The sequence below is a fragment of the Cydia strobilella genome, chromosome 6, assembly GCF_947568885.1.
Source record: "Cydia strobilella chromosome 6, ilCydStro3.1, whole genome shotgun sequence".
Lineage (NCBI taxonomy): Eukaryota > Metazoa > Arthropoda > Insecta > Lepidoptera > Tortricidae > Cydia > Cydia strobilella.
Window position 1 is genome coordinate 6,702,751 of NC_086046.1, and position 25,939 is coordinate 6,728,689.

A 25,939-nucleotide genomic window follows, 5' to 3' on the forward strand; every position below is an offset into this window, starting at 1 on the left:
GGTACTAAGGTCATCTTGGCTAAACCCCCATGTGGACTAAGTAAGGATAATATTAATTTGGTATGTATTAAGTATGGCCAGTGTGGCAGAGGTAACCTAACTTATGGCTTATTTGCTTAGGTTAGGAGCTCTCTACTTACCAGTCAGCTCGAAGTCATTGGGGTGGTTCTTTTCTTGGATTTTTATTTTAAAAAGCCCAAGTCTCACACTTAAAATTTTACACAATTTCCATCATTTTGCAAAATCGATTCCTATTGTTTGTACACGTTATAAGTAGGTAACTCCCTACTATGTAACATACTGTGTATATTTCAAGTTTCTAGCTATAGTAATTTAGTTTGTGCGTAGATGTGTCTGCTTGCCAAAACATTTTTTGGCATATTTCCTGTGTGCCCCATAAGAGATTAAAGTTCCCTTGCGCATTTCTAAGCACATGCTGTAAACAGCAGGGGACCCAGCGAAGATGATAATCGTATAGGTACATCGACAAATAAAAGGCCAAACGAAAATAAAAAAACCGGCCAAGTGCGAGTCTAAATCGCGCACGAAGGGTTCCGTACCATTACGCAAAGAACGGCAAAAAAATTTAGTATGGAAGCCCCACTTAAATATTTATTTTATTCTGTTTTTAATATTTGTTGTTGCCGCTATGGCAACAAATACATCATATGTAAAAATTTCAACTGCTGTCACGGTTCATGAGATACAACCTGGTGACAGACAGAGGGACGGTGGAGTCTTAGTAATAGGGTCCCGTTTTTATTACCCTTTGGGTTCGGAATCCTAAAAATATATCGAGATGACAGATGCTACGGAAAGTCACGTGACTATTTCCAAAAATTATTTAAGTTTCGATGGAGTTTTCTATCAACGAATATAATACACCGGAAGTAAGGACAATTTAATTTATTTAGTGCATTACCTAAATGGTTTACGATTATTAAGTTATGATTAAGAGGGCAGAATAATAAAAAACAAATTTTACGAAGCCAATAAGTTTTTATTAAACCACTTATTTTTACTTTAGCACTGTACAGTTTATAGACACTCCGTAAAAAACATACCTAATGCTACACCCACACTCGCGCTATTTTAGCCCCAAACTTCGTTATCGTCGATTAAATCGATACTAAAATCATTAGATGAACAAATGAGTGTGGAGGTAGCACACTTTCAACAAATAGGGGTAAACAGACTAGCACGATCGCATTCTTTACATATTTTACGTCAGATATAACGTCGGCTAAAGTCGCAAACCTCGTAACTCCATTACAGGACATCAGGAATTTGCTAATTTATTCAATAATACCTAAGGTTGCAAATCACGTAACTCCTCCGGAGGTGTTACGAGGTTTGCGACTATAGCCAACAAAAACGCGATCACACTAACTTAGTCAGGAAATAACTAATTTGGTACTTTGTACAATAAATAGGCACAAATTTTAGATAATCAGTCATCTCTTAAAAGTCCTTTCACACCTTTATAAACGTAAAGCAATGCCTTACCAGTTCTTCTACAAAAATATTTCAAGTTATAATTAGCTACACGTAATTTCGAAAATTAACATTTCTTGTGATGTGTTGTATTGCACCATATACTTATAATGTTATATTGAGTTGTACATTCCTCCCTTTCCAATCTGAACACGTAAACATAATAATATTGAACATGATTCATACTCCCAATCAGTCGAATTTAGGCTGCCTTTCCACTGAGGCGGAGATGAGAGAATACGTGCGGGAATCAACCAATAACATTGGTGTAATCCAGCGTTGCGGAAACGAAAACCAATGATAATGGTTGCTTCTCGCACGTCTCGACCTTGCATCAGTGGATAGGCAGCCTTAGAGTTTATCAGCCAGAACAGACCCAACAAACGCACACACGAAGTAAGACACAAGACCGAAATGCAGAGAAGATTTGCTGCAACAGCAGTGTTTGATCTAATATTATTACATATGTAGTGCATAACAGGCATAATCCTTTGCCATCGTATTTTCTCGGAAACGTTCTTATTTGTCATGCTACTTCAGTAAACCTCAGTACTTTTTGTACTAAGACTGACTGAATAACACGTTCGTGCGTTTCCGTGAAAATACGACGGTAAAAGATTTTTTTTTATACTACGTCGGTGGCAAACAATCATACGGCCCGCCTGATGTTAAGCAGTCTCCGTAGCCTATGTACGCCTGCAACTCCAGAGGAGTTACATGCGCGTTGCCGACCCTAACACTCCGCACCCTCGAGCTCTGGCAACCTTACTCACCGGCAGGAACACAACACTATTAGTAGGGTCTAGTGTTATTTGGCTGCGGTTTTCTGTAAGGTGGAGGTACCTCCCCAGTTGGGCTCTGCTCTAGATCTGGAATGACATCCGCTGTCCTGTGCCCTACCACACAAAACGAGATGTCATTCACAGTGTCCATACCTCTCTTTTGGACGTAGTTTAAGGACATACCCGGGTCCATTATGCACTACATCTGTACCTTTCTACATGTCGAGTTGTAGACATCAAATACCTAGGTGATGCGATATCATTAAAAGTTAAAAATATTCTACTCGACAAGTAAAACATCAATATTTTATTTAGGGGTCCGCTACTCAATAGTAAGTAAATCTGCTCTTACTATTTTGCTGTTTCGAGAGGCATTATTTTTTGTAGTATTGAGCAAATTTACACAAACTCTCCAGTGTCATCGTCACTTTAACATGACAGCCGAGTTGCTTTTATAACTACCATTGAAATACACTTGACGTACACCACATAGAGTAGATTCATATGGAGTAAGGAATATATTTCTAGATAACTAACAATATTCAAAGTCTTAGTCAAAAATAGTCTATATACATGTTCTATCCTTGTAGTCGACGTCGAAACATAAAGAGTACATATTTATTTCATATTATCGAGTTAACCCTTCACCGTATACGAAGCCATATATGGCGGATATCACAGTCAACTCTATTGACAGCTTATAAAGTTGAAATTTCAACAAATATTTTTATTACATGCAGTAAGGGATAAACATATATATATATCTGATGTCAACGTCGACTGTACTCGTAGATACTAAGGAAAAGGTTGATTTTAATTATAATTTAAAACTTGGCTGTACTGGACCCATTAGATGTAGTATATGATATCAGCACTAAAATAGAAGAAAGTTCACACTTAAATTTAAGTGTGGAACAACATACAAGTCACAAAATTTGACTTTAATGTGACTTAATTTTCTTTATACTTTTCCTTTATTACCTTGTAACTACAAGTTGACGTACAATATTACTAGCCTCGCCCGCGATTTCGTCCGACCAGAAGTCGTACCTACTCAAATTTTTCTTCGTTTCATTTACTACTTTTCTTCCTTCGACTCTTGAATCACGTAAATATTTCGAACTTTAAGCAGCCCATTTGTGTTTTGACAGAATATCTTTGGGTAAAATTTAATATGTACAAAGAATCCAGAGTAAAATATTTAGATAACTACTCTTACGTTAATACAATTAGCTACCTACTTGTGATGTTACACTAATGATTTTAAAAAATGCGAAAACGCACAAAAAAGTATTACAACGAATATCAAAGCATAGTATCTCAAACGAAGGTTAATACTAGTACTATACAATCACAATATATCAAGACAAGTATAAATTAGCTGCATTTATTAAGTACAACCAATTAAGCAGCCTCACGGTGTCAAATATTAAAAGATTGTGTCGTTCGAAAAAAGGGGCCTTATGTAACTGCAGCCGACTATTTAATAGCATGACATTTCTACTGCGATTACTGCATATGTTGTTATCATGGCAATATTGTTAACGTAGGTCTAAATGCGACACTGCAATGTAAACGCTAATCGCAATATTATTTTCCTTAAGAATGACGCAATCTTAAAAATCATAGTTATTGACACAACAAACATACAAACAATTTCAATAAATAACACAAAGTTGCACGGGAAACACATCTTAACTTTATATTAGCAACTAATCTAACAGGTACTTGGTAGTGAGGCACCGTGTGATGTTCGAGTTAAACTTAAAACAATGGCTATATAAATTTAAAACCGTTCATTGTCATATAAAACACAGCTGCATACATTAGCCAGATAGATGTGAAGATATAAAATCAAAATCCATCCATCCACATCCATCAAATAAGATGTTCAATTGTTCATCATTGTTTTGAAAGCACAAGTCTTCAAATTATGTAATAATTATTCATTTGTTGTCATTGAATCGTAATGTATTCGCTTAGTTAATAGTTACTCAATTTACTCATTCCGATCGTGTTGATTATAGAAGACAATAACATATAAACAGTCTGTCACTATCATAATAGACAACATTACATAATATTAAAAAACTAGCGATTTAAGCAAATCGCATTGGGAAATCCGCATATAATGGAAGACCATTTCAATTCCAAGTGAATAGATGAGCAACTTTTACTTTTTTTTTATATACCACGACGGCGGCAAACAAGCGTGCGGCCCGCCTAATGTTAAGGAGCCAGCGCAGCCTATGGGCACTTTTTATCTTTACGGAAACGGAATAATCTTTACCTTGGTATGTGATATATTCCACCTTCAATGTGTGAAACAACTTTGACCAAATGTGATGAATACGCGGTGATTTATTGAATTCCGTTAACTTCAGGGTGTGGCTAAGTGCGTCTAAAGAAACTACATGGCATAGTTAAATTTTCGTAAATTTGTACTAGTTTTGATTTTCATTAAAAAAATTGGGCATTATATTTAGCTCAAGCGAACAATTCGAACATCGATCGTCCGAGACTGTACTTTCGTTTAGCAGCAAATGTATGAACTCGTACTGAACACTCAATATGTAAACAGGCCCTTAAGCAAGCGCACTTAAGTGTCTTATAAAAATCAATGATTATCCTCAAAATGGAGTGTATCAGTATATTGGTGTCTTTGAGAAATTAATTTGAGCTCAAGAATGCCCCCTTGAAGTTGACAGAGTTAAAAAAATACACGGTGTACATATAATGAGGAACTTTATGAATTCAATAAATACACTAAGGTTTTGAAATGGGGCAGCACTAAATGCGTCCTTTGTATTACTAAACCACTACTACAAGTGAAATGTTGGCTTATGATATCGTAACTATGATGGTCGAGTTTGCATGCTATAGAAAGAGACGGAATACATCAACTGAGAACGGTAACCAAACTGTTACTTTGACATAAAACAACTTCGTGCAAATTTAAGGCAAGGGTCATATTTACTCGAACTTAATGGCACGCTCGATAAACCGCAAATCATTCAACCTTTATATACAGTGAACCTTCGGCGAAATCTTATCGTAATAATTAACATTCCAATTTACTTGCATTTTATGAGAGTATCTAAAGATGGCAACAGTCTATTTAGGTTGGAAAGGGCAAGGCGGCGCCGGGCGGTGCGGCCGCGGCGGCGCGGTCTCGTACACCACGTCGTACAGCCGAGCGTTGCTGTACTCACCGTCACCGCTCGCTCCGTACACGCTCTCCGCGTCGCCGATCTCCGAGTAGATATTACTGGAGGCGTCATTCGGCACGGCGTAGTTGTAATTACCGCGCGACGTCGAAGCGCTGCTGAAACTGCCACCCGAATACAATGAATAATCGTATTTCGCCTCGAAATATTTCTTGGTATTATCAGATTCGCTGAAATTTTGCAGCTTCTCATTTTCTTTCTCGTTTTCAGGTACAAAAATGTTCTTATCGTAGTTGCTCGATCGTTTTGAATAGAACTCCTCCGTTTCTAAAATGAACTGTTGCTGGGCGGGATTAGCGTCGAAGTTTCCGTAGATCGGCATGCCGAACGCGTCGCGGCTCGCCGCAGGCGCGGCTGACGTGGACGGACCGTCATTCACGTTGTGATTTGCATAAATGTTATCGCTATTTGTGTTTTTCGATCTGAGATTGAGGGATTCCGATATTTTATCGTCCAGGGATATGCCTCTTAGAGCTGCGGCAATAGTCTCGCTTGATGAGGCGTTTTCTTCTGATAAAGTGTTTGAATATGTATTATTTGGTGGTAATCCGTAGGGGGCTACGTTTGAACTATGCGATTGCAGCCCATTAGGCATAGCAGTATTGTTAGGAAGCATACCATAGTTGGCACTTGAGTTTGGAACCGTTCCATAGTTAGAATTATTGGGGACTGCTGCATGTCGGTTATAACTAGAATTATTTGGAAGCGTCGCGCTGCCGGTATTATGAACTAAACTAGAGTTACTCTGATAGGCGGGTGCGTTGTTATAAATATTTTCTACGGTAGAACTAGTAGATGGTGTATAATTCGAGTATTTATGAGATTCCTGAGTGTATACATTATTGAATTCACCTTGTAAACTATAGTTCGGTCGTGTTTGAGTCGGTGGTGTAACGGTCCAGCACTGGGAAGTGTCGAAGGGATCCGGTTCACTTAGTGATTGAGACATGAACAGGTTATCTAGAGATTTGGCTCCGTGGAGATTCGCGCTTTGGGATCGGGGGGATTGCGAGTAGCTCGGTAGACTGTCTGTTCTTGGCTCACCCCAGTCTGCTAATCGATCTGGAAGAAAAGAATGAATTTTATTAATTTTATTAATCATTTAATTTAATTTTTTTTTTATTTTTTTTTTTATTCACTTTAAATATTCATACAACTTTTGCCAGCATGCCACTATTGTAAACCTCTATGGTTTATGTAATAGTTGGCAAGATCGCGCGGTCCGATCCGCGTTTGCTTAATACTATTAGGTATATAATTATTATACTCTTATATATATATGTATATATAAAATTAATCTATACACATCAAATCTCTGCATCTATTTTATACATTACTCTAGACTTAGGTAGTATTTTTTTAGTCTTGGCATATCTAAATACTAACTTACAGGTTCTTGTAAGAAACAAACGTACTTATACCCCCAATCCGAATCGTTTATTTTAGTTCATAGGTCGTCCAATTATCCAACTTGGAAATACCACAAGCATCATGGGTATCTTTGCACCGGGATGAGAGGGAAATTGTTGACTAAATTGTAAAATTTTATTGTTTTCTATCCCTAATGTTTTCATAATAACTAGTGTTATTTTTTACTTAACACATTCACTGCCAGCGTGAGCTATGCGCTTCGAGCATAGCCGATAATACGTTTTTTCCGCTATGTAGCAAAAACCTAGGAGCCTATGAACACTATAACAGAGAACCTGTATAGCGACCGCTGGCAGTGAATGCGTTAACACTGCTATTATTTTTTTGTCCTAATAGGGTATTCCACAATTTTTTATGAATGGTATCAGTCGATCAAGTTTGTTTTGAGGATTAAAAGTCTTGTATGAGACCCATTGTCTTAAAGCAATACAAAAGTCACAAATGATGGTCAAAGTCTGACACCCGCACTTTACTGACGAAACACTTCTAACAAATTGGCATTAGGTACATCGTGACGTCACCATGTAACGTCGCTATTGCTTAAAAGCCGTGGAAAACAAGGAAATTGCGATTATGTCGGTGAAATATTGCGTTTATGTATATTGTTGACATACAATATATTTATTCATAAAATGTAGGAAATTGAATGGTACCATTATTTTTTTTCTAGAGATCTAACTCTTATTTTTTTTACCTTTTTTAGGTTTCCAATTTATTATGATAACTTGCTCATTTCTATCTATGTAACTAGATTTAGTTATAAAATTCAACATGTAGAAACAACCCTATTATGTATCATAAGTATCCAACTTACTCGCTTCAGGCACATCAATAGGCTCGTCCAATAGAGAGACGTTGTTGGAGGTCCTGGCGGCGGGCACGCTCGTCCGCGTCGCCGGCGGCATGTCCAAGTCGATCAAGAGATCTGTCCTCACTGCAAATAAACAAGAACATATAAAAAAATGGCAATAAAACATGGCTAGAAACTTTTAGGTTACATGATATTCGAAATATCATATTCATAATTATTATTATTGAATAGGGGATATTACTGCAATTTTCTGCGACCAGAGTGCAGCCTTTTTAGTAAACCATAGAGTAACTTATACATATTGTACATTTAACAGGTTTTTGACAAGTTTTCAGAGATAATAAAATATGACATTGAAGCATCAAGGCGGTTTGTTTACAGAGGATTTTATCTGCCTCTTTATCTCACGAATATGCAAGTGACAGAGATGTTAGATAACGAAATTTCGATTTTCTTGTTTCGCGATAGACCCTCAGATTGTGGTAGTGGCGCCCCCTACGCAGAGTTTCGCGTAATATTCCCTATTAGATATAGGACTTATCTATTACACTTCTAAAACATGTGTACAGTCGACGACAAATATATGTTTACACTATTGCAGCTTAAGGCGAAAAGCCTTACTTACGCCTTTTTAGGGTTCCGTACCCAAAGGGTAAAAACGGGACCCTATTAGTATCTGTCTGTCCGTCTAGTGTTGTCCTATACGAGGCCTGGACGTTAGTTAGGTATGTAGTATGTTTACATATCGTTTTCCAGTATCAGTAAAGGCATCAGCTCATTCGATAGGTTAATAAGTATAGTGAGCTTAACGACATGGTGGAGGAGCTGGGATAATAATTACTATCATTGTTATCCCAGCTCCTCCACCATGTCGTCAAGCTCACTATAATTATTAACCTATCGAATGAGCGGATGCCTTTACTGGTGATGATGAACCGTGATAGCTATACAGTTGAAATTATTTTAAATTTGTACGGAAACCACGGTGGGCGAGTCCGACTCGCCCTTGTCCGGTTTTAAGCTTAAGAAATAACTTTGCAGAAATAAGCATGAAGATTTTTATCGGGTACTTTAGGCGATACAAAATGACATAATCTCAAAAAGCACGATTATTAATAATTATTTATATTAAAAAAATCCCGATTTATAACCTCATGTCATGATTTCATTAGCAGAGGGGTTTTACTTCTCTCCAACTTCTTCAGCGCCAACGTGCGATCATTGATCAGCTTGTAGTAGTGGAACTGTTTGCTGCCGGCGTTCGCTGCCCGGGTGCTCGGTGGTTGTGTGAATTCGATTGTCCGTCGCTCGTTTCAGAGGAACCACCATTGAATCTTAAGATGTGACCAACGTACCTTGTGACAAACTCTTCGAATGCACCCCTCGCGCCAACTTCTTCAACGCTAACGTGCGATCATTGATCAGTTTGTTGTAATGGAACTGTTTGCTGCCGGCGTTCGCTGCCCGTGTGCTCGGTGGTTGTGTGGATTCGATTGTTCGTCGTTCGTTTCAGAGGAACCACTATCAAATCTTAGGATGTGACCAACATACCTTGTGACAAACTCTTCGAATGCACCCCTCGCGCCAACTTCTTCAACGCTAACGTGCGATCATTGATCAGTTTGTTGTAATGGAACTGTTTGCTGCCGGCGTTCGCTGCCCGTGTGCTCGGTGGTTGTGTGGATTCGATTGTTCGTCGCTTGTTTCGTAGTACCACCGCTGAGTCGTCTGATGCCACAGGCGATGTTGGGCTTTGAGCTGCGGAACAAATTGATATTTCTTACAAGCTGTTATTTAACTTGAAATGTTTATGTATGTTCGTGTCAAATCTTACAAACTCAATTAGACCCACTTCCCATTATTCGATTGTGCTCAAAGTTTGAGCCTCAAACTACACATACAGCTGGGTAACAATGCAATATTATGGTACCATCGAACTGATCTGATGATAAATACAGGAGATGGCCATAGGAACTCTGTGATAAGACAACGCGACCTAATTGTGTTTGCATTTTTTTTAATTCTATCGATGATTATTAGTTGCCTGTTGAAAGAAAAGTACAGTCAGCTATAAGCGAAGTCAAATTCTTATAATACCTACATTTCACATAATGTCCAGTCCGACGATTCCGTGTATAAAAAAAGTGTTTTGCGGTTACAAACCACCATAATTGAGTTGACCGCAATATATATTAAATTGGATAATTTTCCTTCAGCAACTATGTTAAAGGACGTTAACAAGGTATACTTTATGCGTATAGATTTAGAATTATAGAACTCTCCCATATGCGAGGCAATTGGGATTTTTTATATAAAAACACCTACACCGAGAGCACACCCTAGTCAGAATTACAATTCACCCGTGAATGGTAATGAATACCCTCGGTTCGTAAAGATAAACCTCTGCCCCAAGAATAACCAGAGCAATAAACTCTGAAAAGGGTACTCTTTGGATTATTCTTACATTTACATATTATCTCTATTAGGCGACAGATTTGTGCATGGAAAAGGCGTTAATGTAACAGTCACAGCGTGATAAAATCCCCACTTAGTCATAGATTAGCGATTTGCAGCGCTAACTGCGTCATATAAGCGGCAATAGTTAATATAATGTAACAACGCTACCATATTGCTCATAAGCATTAGTTATTCTGTGACATAAGTAAAGCCATGTGATATAATTCATAATACCAAAGATTCATTGGTTTTGCCTATTGGACGAGTAGTCAAAGACAAATTCATTTTTCGAATTTAAGTGCTAATAGTTCTAATGTTGCCAAAAGTTGATGTTTGGCAATCCAGTTAGGTACCACAAAACATATGGCATATAGGACCTAGTTTAGCGAAATGGATCGGTCCTCAAAAATTTATGATTTGAATGAGACTTTCTTTTCAACAGAAAGTTAAAATTATACTGATAAGAATCCCGTGGGTTAGATCCTTTTCCCTAAATGACATACTCGTAAATATATCTGTCAAACTCGAGTGAACGTTACACATCTTATACAATCAATGGATGTTCAATAATAGGTATCTAAGTAAGTTACTCAACTCATTCTACCAGACGTAATCGCGGGCAGACGCATCCGTATTTTTTTACAAATACATATATCCATCATCTTGCAGCAAACAGTTGCTGTCATCTAATTGATTCTCTACTAACAATCTAACAAGAAACGATGTTTACATAAACTATGCACAGAGAACAATGTACTTCATTGACTTCACATGAGATAGTAGGAACACGAAATTCCCTCATTAAAGTTCTACGCTAATATGTAATTAGAAAAGCTTCAATATGACTATAAAAAAGATTCCAAAGGTGAGTCGTCTTATACGTTACATGGTTCACTACATTCGTAATTAGTATACCTTCGCATTTCGCATAAAATATTTAAAAAGTAGTATAGATAAGTCAGGACTCTCAGGAGAAATAGTGCGCAATAACATTTAATGTTCTTTTTGACCAGCAAACTTAAAGTTAAAACATTTTAAAATTCTACAGTGCTCAGGTGTTTTCAAATATAAATAAATAAATAAATAATAAATAAATAAATATTAAATAAATAAATAAATATTATAGGACATTCTTACACAGATTGACCAAGTCCCACGGTAAGCCCAAGGAGGCTTGTGTTATGGGTACTCAGACAACGATATATATAATATATAAATACTTAAATACATAGAAAACACCCATGACTCGGGAACAAATATCTGTGCTCATCACACAAATAAATGCCCTTACCGGGATTCGAACCCAGGACCATCGGCTTCACAGGCAGGGTAACTACCCACTAGGCCAGACCGGTCGTCAAATATAGAAGTGAGAAAGTGAGTAAATTTTATTATTCAAAGAAGTTTCCAAGAAACAAACTGCCCGTAAAGATAAGAGTTTTTTCGTCAGACTACGGAACCATAAAAACCCTCCAAGCAGAATGAACAACAAAAAACTCCACTGTTCCAACAGTTATTATAATTGATCTGCTACCGTAACTAATTAAATTTTACTTTCATTAACGAAAGTGAAATGTATGCGTTGGCCAAAAACTGAAAGCATTCTTACGATTACGTACAGTCAAACAGTTGGAAGGTTGGAACTCTAAGCACCGCTGAAGCATGTCAAAGTAGTTTTATTTTATAAATAAAATCGTAAGGTAATCTTAGGTACCGAAGGTATAAATCTACCGTTTAAAAAAAAACTGTTGGAAAAAAGTAAGTCGATTTTCGGTAAAGGAAAATATCGTTAGGAAACCGGACTAATTCTAATAAGGCCTAGTTTACCCTCTGGGTTGGAAGGTCAGATGGCAGTCGCATTCGCAAAAACTAGTGCTTACGCCAATTCTTGGGATTAGTTGTTAAGCGGACCCCAGGCTCGAGCCGTGGCAAAATGCCGGGACAACGCGATGAAGATGATGTTGGAAAAAAGTAATTATAGTCAGTTAAGACTGGTTGCCAAGTTGATCAAACTTTCTTATTAAACTAATTTTGGTCCCATAACTCAGCTATCTTCTGCTAGAAAATCACCACGCAACTTTACCAACCACCTGTGATACGTGGTAATCCTATACTCGAGTTTTTCAATTTGAAATGGTTTCACGATGGCGTAGGGTTCCAATTTATTCTGTACCCACGTAAGTAGAATAATGTGCTATCGTTATTACGTATTACAAACGTTGGGCCAAGTATTACGTATGTGAGACAATATCCTCCGGCATTACCATATGCCCTCCATAAAAATGCGCCCGTCATATTAATAAGTATGGCACAACTATAGCATACCGACTTATTTAATAAAGATCGTATCTAACACGTGACATCGTAAAAGCGATTTTGGCTCGTTTAAATTAAAGTTCAAAACGGATTGATAAGGAGGACAATTATGGCGAACAGTGAGTCTGTGAATTCAAGATATCACTTGCGTGAAAGCGTGCTTGATATGGCAATAATCGTAGAACCAGATCTTGTATGTATTAGAACACTAATGAGTACAAAACCTATTTCCTGCAATGTTGTCAATCTGGTTGGATATTATGCGTCGAAGTTATCTGAGCGACAACAGTACATTTTCTATTAAATGAATATTACCCTTGTAAGACGGCTCACAATTGCAATAATAAAATAAAAATCATTTATTTCGGAACACAGTAATCCATAACATGTTAGTCGAACATGACATACATGCAGGAACTTAAAACTATGTTAGATACAATTAATAATTACTTAACTTACTAGATATCTACATTACATACGTAGCTAAGGAACGATGCAGGTTCGACCAGTGCTGCATATAGCTACTATCAATACAATAGACTAGCAACTAGCAAATACAATATCCATAATAGGTATAATTGATAATCCATCAGGAAAACCCTGACCGATATTGAACGTAAAAATGTTACAGAAGTACTTAACGTACTATGTATAACTTTAGGGGAAACTTAATTAAACAATTGAATATATAATTGATACCAAGTATAAATACTTTCAAAAATCTGAACTTAAGAGAGAATAAACGGACAGAAATTAAGCCAATTCACTTTCAAATACTGTAACTGTAGCATTATGGGGGTCTCGTGTCTCGTGCAAAGCGCATATTTCTCGTATACGAGTATCTTTTTCTGCGTTATGAATTGATGACTGCTATGTTTTGGAGTCCCTTAGTGAATATAAACTATGCCTAAAATCTGCAAAAACTTGAAGCTTGTACGTACGCGACGCACGGTAGACAACTGCGTGGAATGCCAAATGTTTTAGTAAATTACTCACCTTTATTTGACGGTGATGTTTTCTTGAAGGTCGTCCCCGGTACTATTTTGCTTTTAATTGGTTTCAAGATCGTACTGTAAAACAAATATATACGAATTAATTTTCCTAGCTGGATCAAATGTCACAACACTCTCACTTATTTCGCTTTTAACTTTGTTAATATTCTTGTTGGACTATAGGTCAAGCCCTCTAGAGCTGTGCCCAGCAGTGGGACGTATTTAGGCTGATTTAGTATTTATTTCATATTTTTGTACGTTAAAATTTTAAATGTCGGTCCTTTTAAGTCGCTATTACGGACACAGTACTTTTATGGGCAAATCTTAAACTTTGATTAAAATACGTAGGTCTGGTTCGCGAAAGTTAAACACGCTCTGGAGCAAATCTAGCCTCTTTTGGAACCGATTGTAATTTTTCTTAAGCGTGTGACAGCAAGTTTAAGTCAACGATGTTTATTGTATACACCTTACCAAGAGAACAATCCCACATCCATAGTCCTCTGATTCTGCCCCTTCCACCAATGCAGTTCCGGGCGCCTGTCTATCAGCACTATCGCGTCCCCCGCCTCCACCGTGATCTGGCCTTGTTTGCGATAACTACAGCCACAGTTCACAATGCCTTGTTTGGTGTAACCTTACCTAGGGAACAATCCCACATCCATAGTCCTCTGATTCTGCCCCTTCCACCAGTGCAGTTCCGGGCGCCTGTCTATCAGCACGATCGCGTCCCCCGCCTCCACCGTCAGTTGGTCTTGTTTATGATAACTGCAACCACAATTCACATAAAGGTCTCGTACAAAATAGACCTTATATAGTTCTAATAAGACAAGCGCTGGTGGCCTAGCGGTAAGTGCGTGCGACTTGCAATCCGGAGGTCGCGGGTTCAAACCCCGGCTCGTACCAATGAGTTTCTCGGAACTTATGTACGAAATATCATTTGATATTTACCAGTCGCTTTTCGGTGAAGGAAAACATCGTGAGGAAACCGGACTAATCCAAACAAGGCCTAGTTTCCCCTCTGGGTTGGAAGGTCAGATGGCAGTCGCTTTCGTAAAAACTAGTGCCTACGCCAATTCTTGGGATTAGTTGCCAAGCGGACCCCAGGCTCCCATGAGCCGTGGCAAAAATGCCGGGAGAACGCGAGGAAGATGATGATATATAGGTAGTTCTAATAAGGTTTGTTTGTGTGGTCAATAGTACACATACAATAAATTAGATGAATGACGTACCTACTATGTCGGAATAGCATGCAATAAATTTATCATTGGTATAGGTATGTGACAATCACCTGACTTTACACCTGAATTTCGTTATCTGCCTCTCTATCGTACAAATGAAGAAGAGCGATAGAGAGGCAGATAAAGAAAGTTCGATTTTCATTTTCGCGGTAGGCCCTATAATTTACAAATAAGTTACTCGTTTAAAGAACATTGTGCAACTTTGAAAACGAGGTCTATCTAATTCTAACGGGCCGTGTTTACAATATTCTTACCCCCGGAGTTAGACAAATGTTTCTCATCACACTTGCAAAGAAAAAACTAAATTTTAAGCTAAATAATTTAAATACGGTGACATTTCAAACATTTATCCGCCATATTGTAATTTTTGATATGTTAGGCATCGAAGGCACAGACCTATTGGGCATTCAGCCAATCATATCAATCAAATAAAATATTTTTAAACATAAACAAAAATATTTAATTACAGTACAGACGCTGCAATGGTGTTTTAAAAGTAAAACTCCTTTATACCTTGACTTTAACCAAAGTATTTTACTTATAACCTGCTTGGTTCGTATGAATTAGTGACATAATTAAGAAAAAATAGACTCCTTGGGGAGTTATAGCTTTTTTTTTACAATCCATAACTCCCGCGGGAACAATATAGGCCTTTGTCCTTCAATACACCTGCATGAAATAAGATCTTTTTCGAGCAAGTGCGATGAAAATGTTTTAACCTACTTAGGTAGTGTTTGAATGGTCAGTTAACTAGCTCAATGGCGCACCTATTTACTGGGCTCTGATGCGCTAAATCGGAAGCGCGCGATAAAGGCAAGGCAATGTCATCAGGTCACCGTCCATTTAGACGTGGATTTATTTCATCTTGCTCAAATTAGGTCAAAGGAATATTGTAGCCAAAAAAAACTAGATATCGTAAATTGGGTTTCGTTCTCATTTTGTTGAGGTGGCATTAGCACTAGCGTGCACAAATACAATAGGAATTATTACAACATAAATTAATATTTCAATTGGAAACACATACCAAGGTCTTGCAACGCATTATCGAAGTCTGTTGTATGCGCCTAGCTAGAGTGGACGCTTTTTTCGTATGATAGAAGAATGATATTTAAGGCCTACATGGTAAAAATGTAAGTTTTCCAGAGATGAACGAGCTCTACCAACAAGTAACTAATTTAATCGGATATCGACAAATTAATTTCCGTTAGTATTGACGATTCGCGACTCTGCGCAGTTACAAACGCGAGTTTTCAGTTTTCCATTATGGCGTCATTATACAATTAAATTGACAATAAATTATTAATTTATTTTTTTATACAGGGTGGCTAAAAAATAAGTGCATTCCCGTTGCCAGGGAGGTTTTGGGATTATACTGAGCAACTTTTACTATAGGACCAATCACGAAATCGCGAAAAAAATAAATTACCCTCCCATAGAAAATGGGCCAGCCAAAATGTATGAAACAGACAAATCTTTTTTCGCCATTTCGGGGTTGGTCCCATAGTAACAGTTGCTCAGTATAATTCTAAAACCTCCCTGGCAACGGGAATGCACTTATTTTTTTGCCACCGTGTATATTAGAATGCATAGAAAGTCAAAGATATCCGAAGAATATGTTTTTTCTTGATGACGACTATTCTCTTTCTATATCGATCTTTTATCAAACAAATCGTGTAACCGGTGTAATCATTTAGCATAACAACACAATTATTTATTGCACAGTTCAAACAACAAAAATTGTCACTGTGGTAATGTCGTTAGTTCGGAACTTTATCTCTTGCGTCGGATGATGGTCCCTATTACAGTTCAAAAGAGACTTGAATCTTTTGGTTGGGCTTAATTTAAAATAAATAATTGAAGCCTAAAAGCCAATGTCTGCACTGTATTTTTATAACTTAAATGTTACATTTCCAAATAAGTATTAATAAATAAGTAAATAAATGTGCTAAACTTCTAAAAATTGTCCACAAACATTTTACGTGACAGTACTCCTTATAAAAATGAACCGCCATAGGGATATTCATTCGACGCGAGATATACAGGGTGGCTACAAAATAAGTGCATTCCCGTATCCAGGGAGGTTTTGGGATTATACTGAGCAACTTTTTTTATGGGACCAACCACTAAATCGCAAAAAAAATATTATATACATAGAAAATGGACCAGCCAAAATGTATGAAACAGCCAAATTTTTTTTTCGCGATTTCGGGGTTTTTTAGCCAGCGTGTATAAAACGAATGAAATTACTAATAAAAAGCCGTTGCAACTGTTTGAGCATCTTTATCCTTACCTTAGCGCAGCTGTGGCGGTCTCAAGCTTATTTCCCTGGATGTACCGCAGGATGCCTTCGAAGGTGGGTCTCTTCTTGGGCTCCAGGTCCCAACATTGCATCATGAGCATATAAACGTCTGGTGGGCAGGCTGCTGGCGCCGCCAAGCGTTGCCCGTCTCTCATTATCCGTCGCAGTATTTCCGATCCGTTTAAATCTAAAAAAATGCAATGCGATATTAGCATTTATAGTCAGATTTTTAAAACGATCTTGCTTTACATAATTGTCAAGTAACCAACGAAACGAGTGTGACAGCAAACTCGACGGGGAAGAGTATGGATTACAACGACTTAAGTTATATCGAACCGTCGTTGTACCGTCGCGTCCACCACACAGTTAATTGACAATAGGTACGTAAACATTATTGCCTTATTCATAAAAATTAACAACCGCTTATAAACATACGTTAAATTTTGTCTCTTTCTAACATTTTGTCTATACTAAAAAAAACAGTGATGAGTAGTTGTGCCGTTCTCGAAAACGTTTTCCGTTTACTATGGGAAATATTCTCAAGCGAGAACGTTCTATATAGATACAAAACAGAGAACGTTTTCGAGAACCACACAACTCTAATGAAGACAATTGATGTAACATTGGTTTTCTTAAAAACATAAATAAAATTATAAATTCACAATCTTGAGGAAAATGTGTTCATTTTCTTCAGTCGTAACATTCCTCGTGGACATTTGCCCGTATTATAGTAGTTTCTTTTGACAAATTGACTTTTCAGCTCACGTTTATAAACGGGGCGAGACATTTTGTAAATATAGGTAACTCTTCGAAGGTGTTGCTTGGGAAGGTAGACTAATACTGCACCGCCAATAGAATCCAGGTCGAATTTAACCATGCTCTAAATTAGCTGAATAACATTTTAATTAGCTTGCATTGGTGACTGGCCTACAAACAGGCTCTAATCTCTGAATTTTGCACTTGACATTTGTCCCTTAGCACTGACAATTCGTCATTCTTTTCCGATAAAACTAGAGTTGTGCCGTTCCCGCGGTAACATCCCCATTTTGCATAGGGAAGGAATGTTACCGAGCGAGAAATTTCCCCATACAAAATGGGGAATGTTACCGGGAACGGCACAACTCTAGATAAGACTTATCGAGACTTCGTATTAATGATACTAGCGACATACTGTTGGACTCAAATATTCAGCGAAGTCTGTGTCAAATTCCAATCATCAAGTTTATAAAGGGCTAAGCATCAAATCAAAAAACTGATAGTAATGCAATTTCCCTTGGTGTGTCTGCCCTTGGACCTGTAGTTAAGGCGACTTTTATATCTTACCACCATTATGAGGCCTATAATATGTACGTATCTTCGTTGCAAGGAGCGCCTCCCCTGCACCTTTATTTATTCAAGCTCATCATCGATCAACACATGGGCTTGTTATTCTACATTTTATCGTAGCTCTTTATCGTAACGTTTTCCCTATACGCATAGGTACCGTATCAGTTTTACTATTTCAATATCCTTCACTTTCGATAACAAAATATGTCGACCATATTGGCTTGTATAAAAAACGTTAGCTTAGAAATAGATGCCTACTCCAGCTAATTAAAATGTTACTCCCCACCATGGGTTTTCCCATAACTAATTAAATCAGCATATCTACGTCCCCCTAACCTTTCCATGCCCAACCCATGACAATAAATTTGTCAATTAAAGTAATTAAGACAAAGGAATTTCTACATTTTCTACCAGGCAGTATGGGGGTGCGACCTTCGCTCCGGATCGTACCTGGTCCAACAGATCTCATTGGCCATTCAGCGCGGTAACGCTGCCATCGTAATGGGGACATTTAAACCAGGTACGATTCGTGTCGGTTATTTTATTTAAACAAAAAAAAATGAAGCCTGTTGCAGATATCATCATTGGTATTTTTGGGACGAAGCATGTTGCTGATTTGCATTTGTAGCCACCTGGCGAAGCCTGCGTTGCGGATTTTTATTAATTATAAAATATCATCATCATCAGAACATTTTAATAGATTCTTTAACTTAGCTTCACTCAGTGTATTTGTATGCATAGGTATAGGTGTGTACCTACATATAAGTATTTATTTACTTTAAATCCTGTAACTTAAATTTAATCGTTTTCTAAATGTCTGATCTAGTTGATTTCGTCTAACTAGTCTAACATAACAACAACATAACGATTCTTGGGCATCTTTTGACGTATATTGGAGCATACGACTTACCGCATAAATTAAGGTAACTACTAGTGCTAAGAACAGTTCAGACAAACTTACCAATCCACGGCTCCTCTCCAAAGGAATACATTTCCCACAAGGCTACAGCAAACATCCACACATCGGAGGCGTGCGAGAACTGTTTATGCCGTAGTGACTCGGGAGCACACCACGGGAATGGGACCTTCCGCCGTTCGCTCATCACGTAGAACTCGTCGGCGTCAGATAGAAATTACGGATAAACTTACCAATCCACGGCTCCTCTCCAAATGAACACATTTCCCATAAAGCCACAGCAAACATCAACACATCGGAGGCGTGCGAGAACTGTTTATGCCGTAGTGATTCGGGTGCACACCATGGAAATGGGACCTTTCGCCGTTCGCACATCACGTAGAACTCGTCGGCGTCAGATAGAAATTACGGATAAACTTACCAATCCACGGCTCCTCTCCAAAAGAATACATTTCCCACAACGCCACAGCAAACATCCACACATCGGAGGCGTGCGAGAACTGTTTATGCCGTAGTGATTCGGGTGCACACCATGGAAATGGGACCTTTCGCCGTTCGCTCATCACGTAGAACTCGTCGGCGTCAGATAGTGCTCGCATTAATCCGAAGTCGCCGATCTTTACCTAAAATTGGGGAACATTTTCAAATCTTGAACCAAACATTGAAGAACACATGTCCCTACTAGTAGCTTGTTGATAATTAATATTAGATCGACAGCTGAAATCGCATTGTTTGACTAAAAAAGCGCGAGTAAGAATAGTGTTGGGTAGACCCAACACTATAATTATATTGCTTCACAATAATTGTTACAACCTATATGCCGAGTCTCAGCTCAGGCAAACAAAACAATAAGTAGATTCAACGTGTCTTGGAACGTAGGTTTGTATTGATATTTAAATGAACACGATCGACAATGAATGCGTTAATCCCATCGAAGTGTGTGGTCAGATAAAATAAATTTACATAATCCCATTTAGGGTGGCGACCCTCCATTTGTCAATTTGGGTGACAGTTTGAAGGTGGCGAATCGATACCTACATGTTTCTAACGCACATCCTATAGCGCGAGGTGAACTGACTCGGCGCGGGCGCCGGTGGCGGCGAGAAACTAAACTACCCTCGTTTACGGCATTATTGTCAAATGATGAGAAGCACACAACACTCACTACGTCATTCGCTAATGGTTCGGCGACACTGTCCACCGACGTAGTACCCGAAACATTTTTTGAGCTCGGAGGCACTGACCAACCATAATTACGGTTAAAATTCGGATGACGACTAATTTCGATAGCCTCGCGTACTTTTTGCTGAATCACAAACTTTTTTTTCGCCAGCACGGTTGCCTTATCGAAACGTATATAGTGCGTCGAATCCGAATCCAATACGGATACGGTGTTCCGTCACCGCAGAGTCCCAGGTATCCCTGTTCTTCATACTATGTATATGCTCGGATAATATGGTGGAAATGTTTCGGCCCGTCTCTCCTATGTAGTTTTTTCCCACAGGAGCAAGGAATCATATATATATACACCCGGCCTGTTCAAAGGCTCCCTATCCTTTGGCGAACGCAGCACCTGTCTTAGCTTCATATGAAGACGAAAAATCGTCTTAATGCAGTATCTCCGGCGTAATAAGTGTCCGATTTTATCCGTCACACCCTTAATGTAAGGTAGGTATAGGGGCAATCTTGGTACGGAATGAAACATGTCGAGCGTTTTTCGACTTAAAATACGTGAGTGACCCCTTCTTAATTTATTTAACAGTCCTGTAATCTTTAAGAAATTGGGAACATACATATGAAAGCAAAGATCCTGACAAATCGAGAACCTGTTCATTTGACATTTTGTAAGGAAAATTGGGATAATTTCGAAAGCGGGGTAATTTCGTAAGTGGGGTTTGGAAATGGCTAATATCGACTAAACCAGAAGCATTTCAATTCTCTACCAGTCAGTTAGTAGAAATTAGCAAATCCCCACCCCAATGCGATGTGCAGTTAGTAAAAAATTCTTATCTAGTACGATTTGCACACTTACCAGATCTAGTCTGCTTAGCAAAATATTTCTACAGGCCAAGTCTCTATGTAGAAATCGACTTTTTTCTAAATACGCCATGCCTCCTGCAACTTGCTCTGACCATTTAGATATAAACTTCAGTGAGACTCTTCCGTTTTGAGCTCTTATGTAGTCTAGTAAAGCACCCATGGGGGCCAACTCGCAGACCATCATCAATGGATGGAACACCACGCCATGCAGTTTAATTAGATTGTTATGATTCAACTGATGCATAGCTTCAACTTCTCGTCTGAAGTCATCATAGACACCAGTTTGGGAAAAGACATCATTTCTCAAAACCTTGACAGCTACTGCCACAGTCTTTCCGGAGTCCGGCATTCGCCATTCTCCTTTTCTAACTACACCAAATGAGCCACTTCCTAATTCATTCTGGAGCCTGAAAGACAAAATTGTTAAGTATTTTGCTAATGCCCTCTGCCATACTAATACTTTAATGTAACACCGTTGAAATAATAAATGCCTATTACTAATAGGTATTATAAATACAAAAGTAACTGTCTGTCTGTCACCTCTTCACTCTTAAACCGCTGACCCAATAGGCTAGATGACAAATTTTCATTAATGGTATCAATCAATCAGGTTTATTTTTAGGATCAAATGTCTTGCATTAAAACAATACAAAAGTCAGAAATGATAGTCAAAGCCAGACAGTCGTACTTCACTCGCAAAACGCTTCTAACAAAACGATAAGTGAATGTGACGTCAAGTTCACTGAGAGCCCATTTTGAATGTATGGACAAAATAAGAAAATTGCGTTTTTGTCGGTAAAATATTGCGTTTATGTATATAGTTGCCGTACACAATTTTTTTGGATAAATGTAAGGAATTGAATGGTACCCTTTACTTTTTTCCTTTTTGAAAGTTGAAAATTACTTTAATTTTGAAACTTTCAAGTCCTGTAGTTTTGTATTATTTCCATATATTATTTTAATATCTACATTATTGTGATAAATTACTCATTTGCTATCTATGTTACTAGATTTTGTTATATCATTCAATATGTGTCATCATCCCTATTTAGATAAAATTGGGTATGGAGATAGTTTGAGATCCTGGGAAGGACAGGATAGTTTTTATCATTATCATTAAATGCAGACAAATCGGAGGCAGCAAATTTTTATTATAAATAATGATAGAGCAGAAATACCAGACCAAATATCGAGAAATATCGACCAAAATATGAACCATGATTACCTTTTGTATTGTTTTCGAGATCCCGATATTTCGACGCAGTTACATGTGCAGTTAGTTAGAGCAGAAATATGTTTGTATTGCATGATGATTTAAACAAGGTTTGAAGGTTAAGAGCGGCAACTAAGTAATAAAATTGACTTACGTAATATCTTGTTCTAATATAATACATGTTGATCTTCCTACGGCTGCTGTGGGTGTTGCAGGAGCTAAACCAGCTTTTTCCTTAGCTACTGAATTTGAAGTAGTCCCAAATATTTTAGTCCAAAACTTCTGAATCCATAATTTCTGCTTCCTTTTTCTTACTTCTTCTAGTAGCCTGCGCACTGCAGGCTTAGCTATGCCAATTTGTTCCAAATCATCCTCATGTACATAATCAAAGTGAGCCAACCTTGTTATCTAGAACAAAATGTTAGAAGAACAACTTTTGTCATAACAATTGTCTAAACATTGTTTCTCTACCTTGACTGCTATGCATTAATGGTATTGCAAAAGGTCACTGCGTGTTTTGCAATAAACTCTGCCTATAACACCATTAACCCTTGTGACTTAACTTTTAGGTAACTGGTATTTTGTTTTTATAATGCTTATAAAAACTTAAACAACTTTACACACTTACAAAATATGGCAAAATGCCAAAATATTGTATTAATTATTTGCAAAAAAGAAGTGCCGAGATATTAATCCATAAATTGGCAATAAAATTATATTAAATAAATAATATACTCGTAACTTGACTTGACTGAAATAAATTTGTAGAGGTAAAAATGTTATGTTTACCTGAAGTTGATCCCTGATTGGTAAATAAAACTGTTCCAACTGCACACTCCGTAAAGTCTCTCGCAGCCAGTCCGTGGTATCCGGGTCCATGGTGCAAGCTCAGCGTTGGTGACGCTGGTTTAATCCCTCATGTGTATTCAGTAAGGAACATTTAAACGCATCAAGCAGGAAGTTGGAATCGAGAAGGAAGCATTTAGCGTCGAACAGGTTTAACAAGGGAAGACCACTTAAATAAACTCAGGATTGATCACTTATAAAGCACCACATATACGTCTAGAATGCAAAATAAATAAACTTAATCGCACATTCCGAAAATAATTAACTGTACACACATATTTTTCCAAGTAAAGAAATCATGCATGCAACACGAAACGGAGACTGAGTTGAGTTGTTAAGGTGAGGGGGCGGAGCGGAGGCGGAGGAGCACCAAACGTCAAAATCAAATCGATCAGTTGCGGGCGGTTGAGGTATGTAAAAATACGCTCGTTGTCACTGTTCGCTTTGATAAATTAATTCAAAGTAATCACAGTTATGCAACTATCTTTTAGAATGAAGTAGTCATATATATGACACTTGCTTTACTTTAAAATACAGATGCGTCTTGGATGCTTCTCTGTAAGTTCTAAATATTAAAATAATTTGATATAGGTATGAGAACGCTAAACTTCAAACAATGTAACTGGAATAGTGTTTTTACTTTTGTCAGTATTAGCAATATGGCGGCAGTTTTGTTTTAAAACTGATTAGATGTATTAGCATGGTATATCTGCCATTGTTTTAAAATAATTTAATGTACTTTTTTCCTCAAATACTTTAAGTAAATCATAATGGAGGTCCTATCGGATGAAAGTATATGTGAAATAAAAGAATTAGACTTCGGATCTGTTCCAGTCGACACAGTTGTTGAAAAATCAGTATGGGTTGAAAACACATCCAATGTGAGTGAATTCAATTTGTAGATATTAACTATACATAGTCTATATATCTAGGTACAAATCAGTGGGGCTACCGCGAAAACCGAAATTCGCAAATTGCGGGGATCTTTCTCTTTTACTCCAATGGAGGCGTAATTAGTGACAGAGAAAAATGCCCGCAATTTGCGAATTTCGATTTTCGCGGTTATAGCCCTGATACCGAACAGGTACACCTACGGTTGGTAACGAGTACGAGTACCTACTTAAGTAAAGTATTAATGGGTTATTACATCTACCCGGCCGTCGGACACTTTCTGCTATATATTGCTGCTGAGAGCAACATCGACAGGCCAATATTCTATAACATCATAGACATAGGGTCGGTTGCACCAAACCGTCTGTCACCGTTTTACCGTTCGCTAAATTTTATTGTATGGAAAGTTTCATAGTTCTCTGTTGCTTGACGTTAATCAGTCTGTTAATTGTGGTTGGTGCAACTGGCCCATAGTATATACAAGTAGTTATAGACGCGCCACCGAGCGACCGGGGGTAAGAGAAAGAATATTCATATAAAATTTGGGCTGCATAGGACTTTTTCTCTTTATCTCTTATAAATTTCGATATTTCGCCATCGCCTCCTACCTCCTACTTTGATGCCACCCGGTCGGTGATAAGGACAAAGCGTAGCACTATTTTCTCTTTCCTCTTATAGGAAACGCAATAAGACTATCTTTCTCTATCAAAGAGTGTCACGCCCTCGTATAACATATATCTGTCTCTGTCTGTCAGCAGAAAGTGGCCGGCGACCGGAAACATGTAACCTAAATCTAGATTAGACAGAATAGTCATGCTAACGCTGAAGATTGAGAGCTAGGAATGCGAATGCCCAGAGCAAACCTGGTGCCACATTGTCTTCAAAGGGCTCATACGCACATGCGGTTAGTAACCGCGTGTCGGTAAAATTTACTCTACTTGCTTAAAATTGTGATTTTTAGGAACCTTTGACCTACCGCGTTGCACTAATCTACGTCATAAATACCATTGACCAAGTATTCAACCTGTCGGTGACGTCTGCCCCGGTCAAGCCACGGGAAAGCGTTGAGGTTCTGGCCCGCTTCCGACCCAAAGTCCCGGGACAGTCCTACACGGACTATTACATGGTCGATGATACGGCTGGCAACACTTACAGGTTCACCGTTTTTGGGAAGTCCATTGGTAAGTTTATATTTTTACACACTTTATTTCGCTTCACTGCGTAGGAAATAAGCGTACGTAGGTAAGGTTTCCATTGATAGGTACGTATATACTACCTACCTATCTTCTTTGTATAGTGTTTCAAATCCTTAGTTCAAATCTTGTAACTAAAATTTTAACGGTACCTATCTGATTCAGTACTATCGTAATTCCGGTGACAAATGACAATGCAATAATATGCTAACATGGAGGTGATTTGATGATGCAGTCGATAGGTAGCCAAAGGCACCCCTCAATAGAAAAACACAAACACATCAAGCTTAGGCTCATTAGAGTCATTAGAAAGGTCTCGAGTACTCGATAGACATGCAAATGAGAAGTACAGTCAGCAAAAAGTGTCACATTTTTTTTTACAGTTGTTTTATAAAACGGTCCACTCCATGTAAAAAAACATTTGTGGGTAGCCTGAAGTTGGCTTAGTTGAGTTGGTTGGCGTCAAA

General features: G+C 38.1%; 2 protein-coding genes across 2 annotated transcripts in view; one reads left to right on the plus strand and one right to left on the minus strand.

The window, feature by feature from the left end:
- Nucleotides 1–979: 979 nt before the first annotated feature.
- On the minus strand, nt 980–23,712 carry LOC134742041 (activated Cdc42 kinase Ack). The gene is made up of 10 exons (XM_063674968.1): nt 23,332–23,712; nt 22,697–22,950; nt 21,322–21,736; nt 19,711–19,912; nt 17,039–17,234; nt 14,150–14,275; nt 13,515–13,588; nt 9,297–9,503; nt 7,749–7,868; nt 980–6,565 (listed from the first exon to the last, which is right to left on the minus strand). Exons 1-10 carry the CDS (start codon nt 23,419–23,421, stop codon nt 5,391–5,393), a joined length of 2,859 nt encoding a protein of 952 aa, XP_063531038.1. The 5' UTR covers nt 23,422–23,712; the 3' UTR covers nt 980–5,390.
- Nucleotides 23,713–24,117: 405 nt separating this feature from the next.
- The window catches only part of LOC134742042 (cilia- and flagella-associated protein 65-like), a 28,429-nt gene continuing 26,607 nt past the window's right edge, over nt 24,118–25,939 (plus strand). Inside the window, exons 1-2 of the mRNA XM_063674969.1 lie at nt 24,118–24,269; nt 25,241–25,460. Coding sequence (XP_063531039.1) covers nt 24,159–24,269; nt 25,241–25,460 — 331 coding nt within the window. The 5' untranslated portion in view covers nt 24,118–24,158. The remainder of the gene's footprint in view (nt 24,270–25,240; nt 25,461–25,939) is intronic.

Coding starts and splice junctions, on each gene's coding strand:
- LOC134742041 (XM_063674968.1), bottom strand. CDS start 23,421: ATGGACCCGGATACCACGGACTGGCTGCGAGAGACTTTACGGAGTGTG. Junction 17,235..19,710: donor TGGAGAGGAGCCGTGGATTG/GTAAGTTTATCC, acceptor GCATTTTTTTAG/ATTTAAACGGATCGGAAATA. Junction 14,276..17,038: donor ACCGCCACAGCTGCGCTAAG/GTAAGGATAAAG, acceptor TTGTGGTTGCAG/TTATCATAAACAAGACCAAC.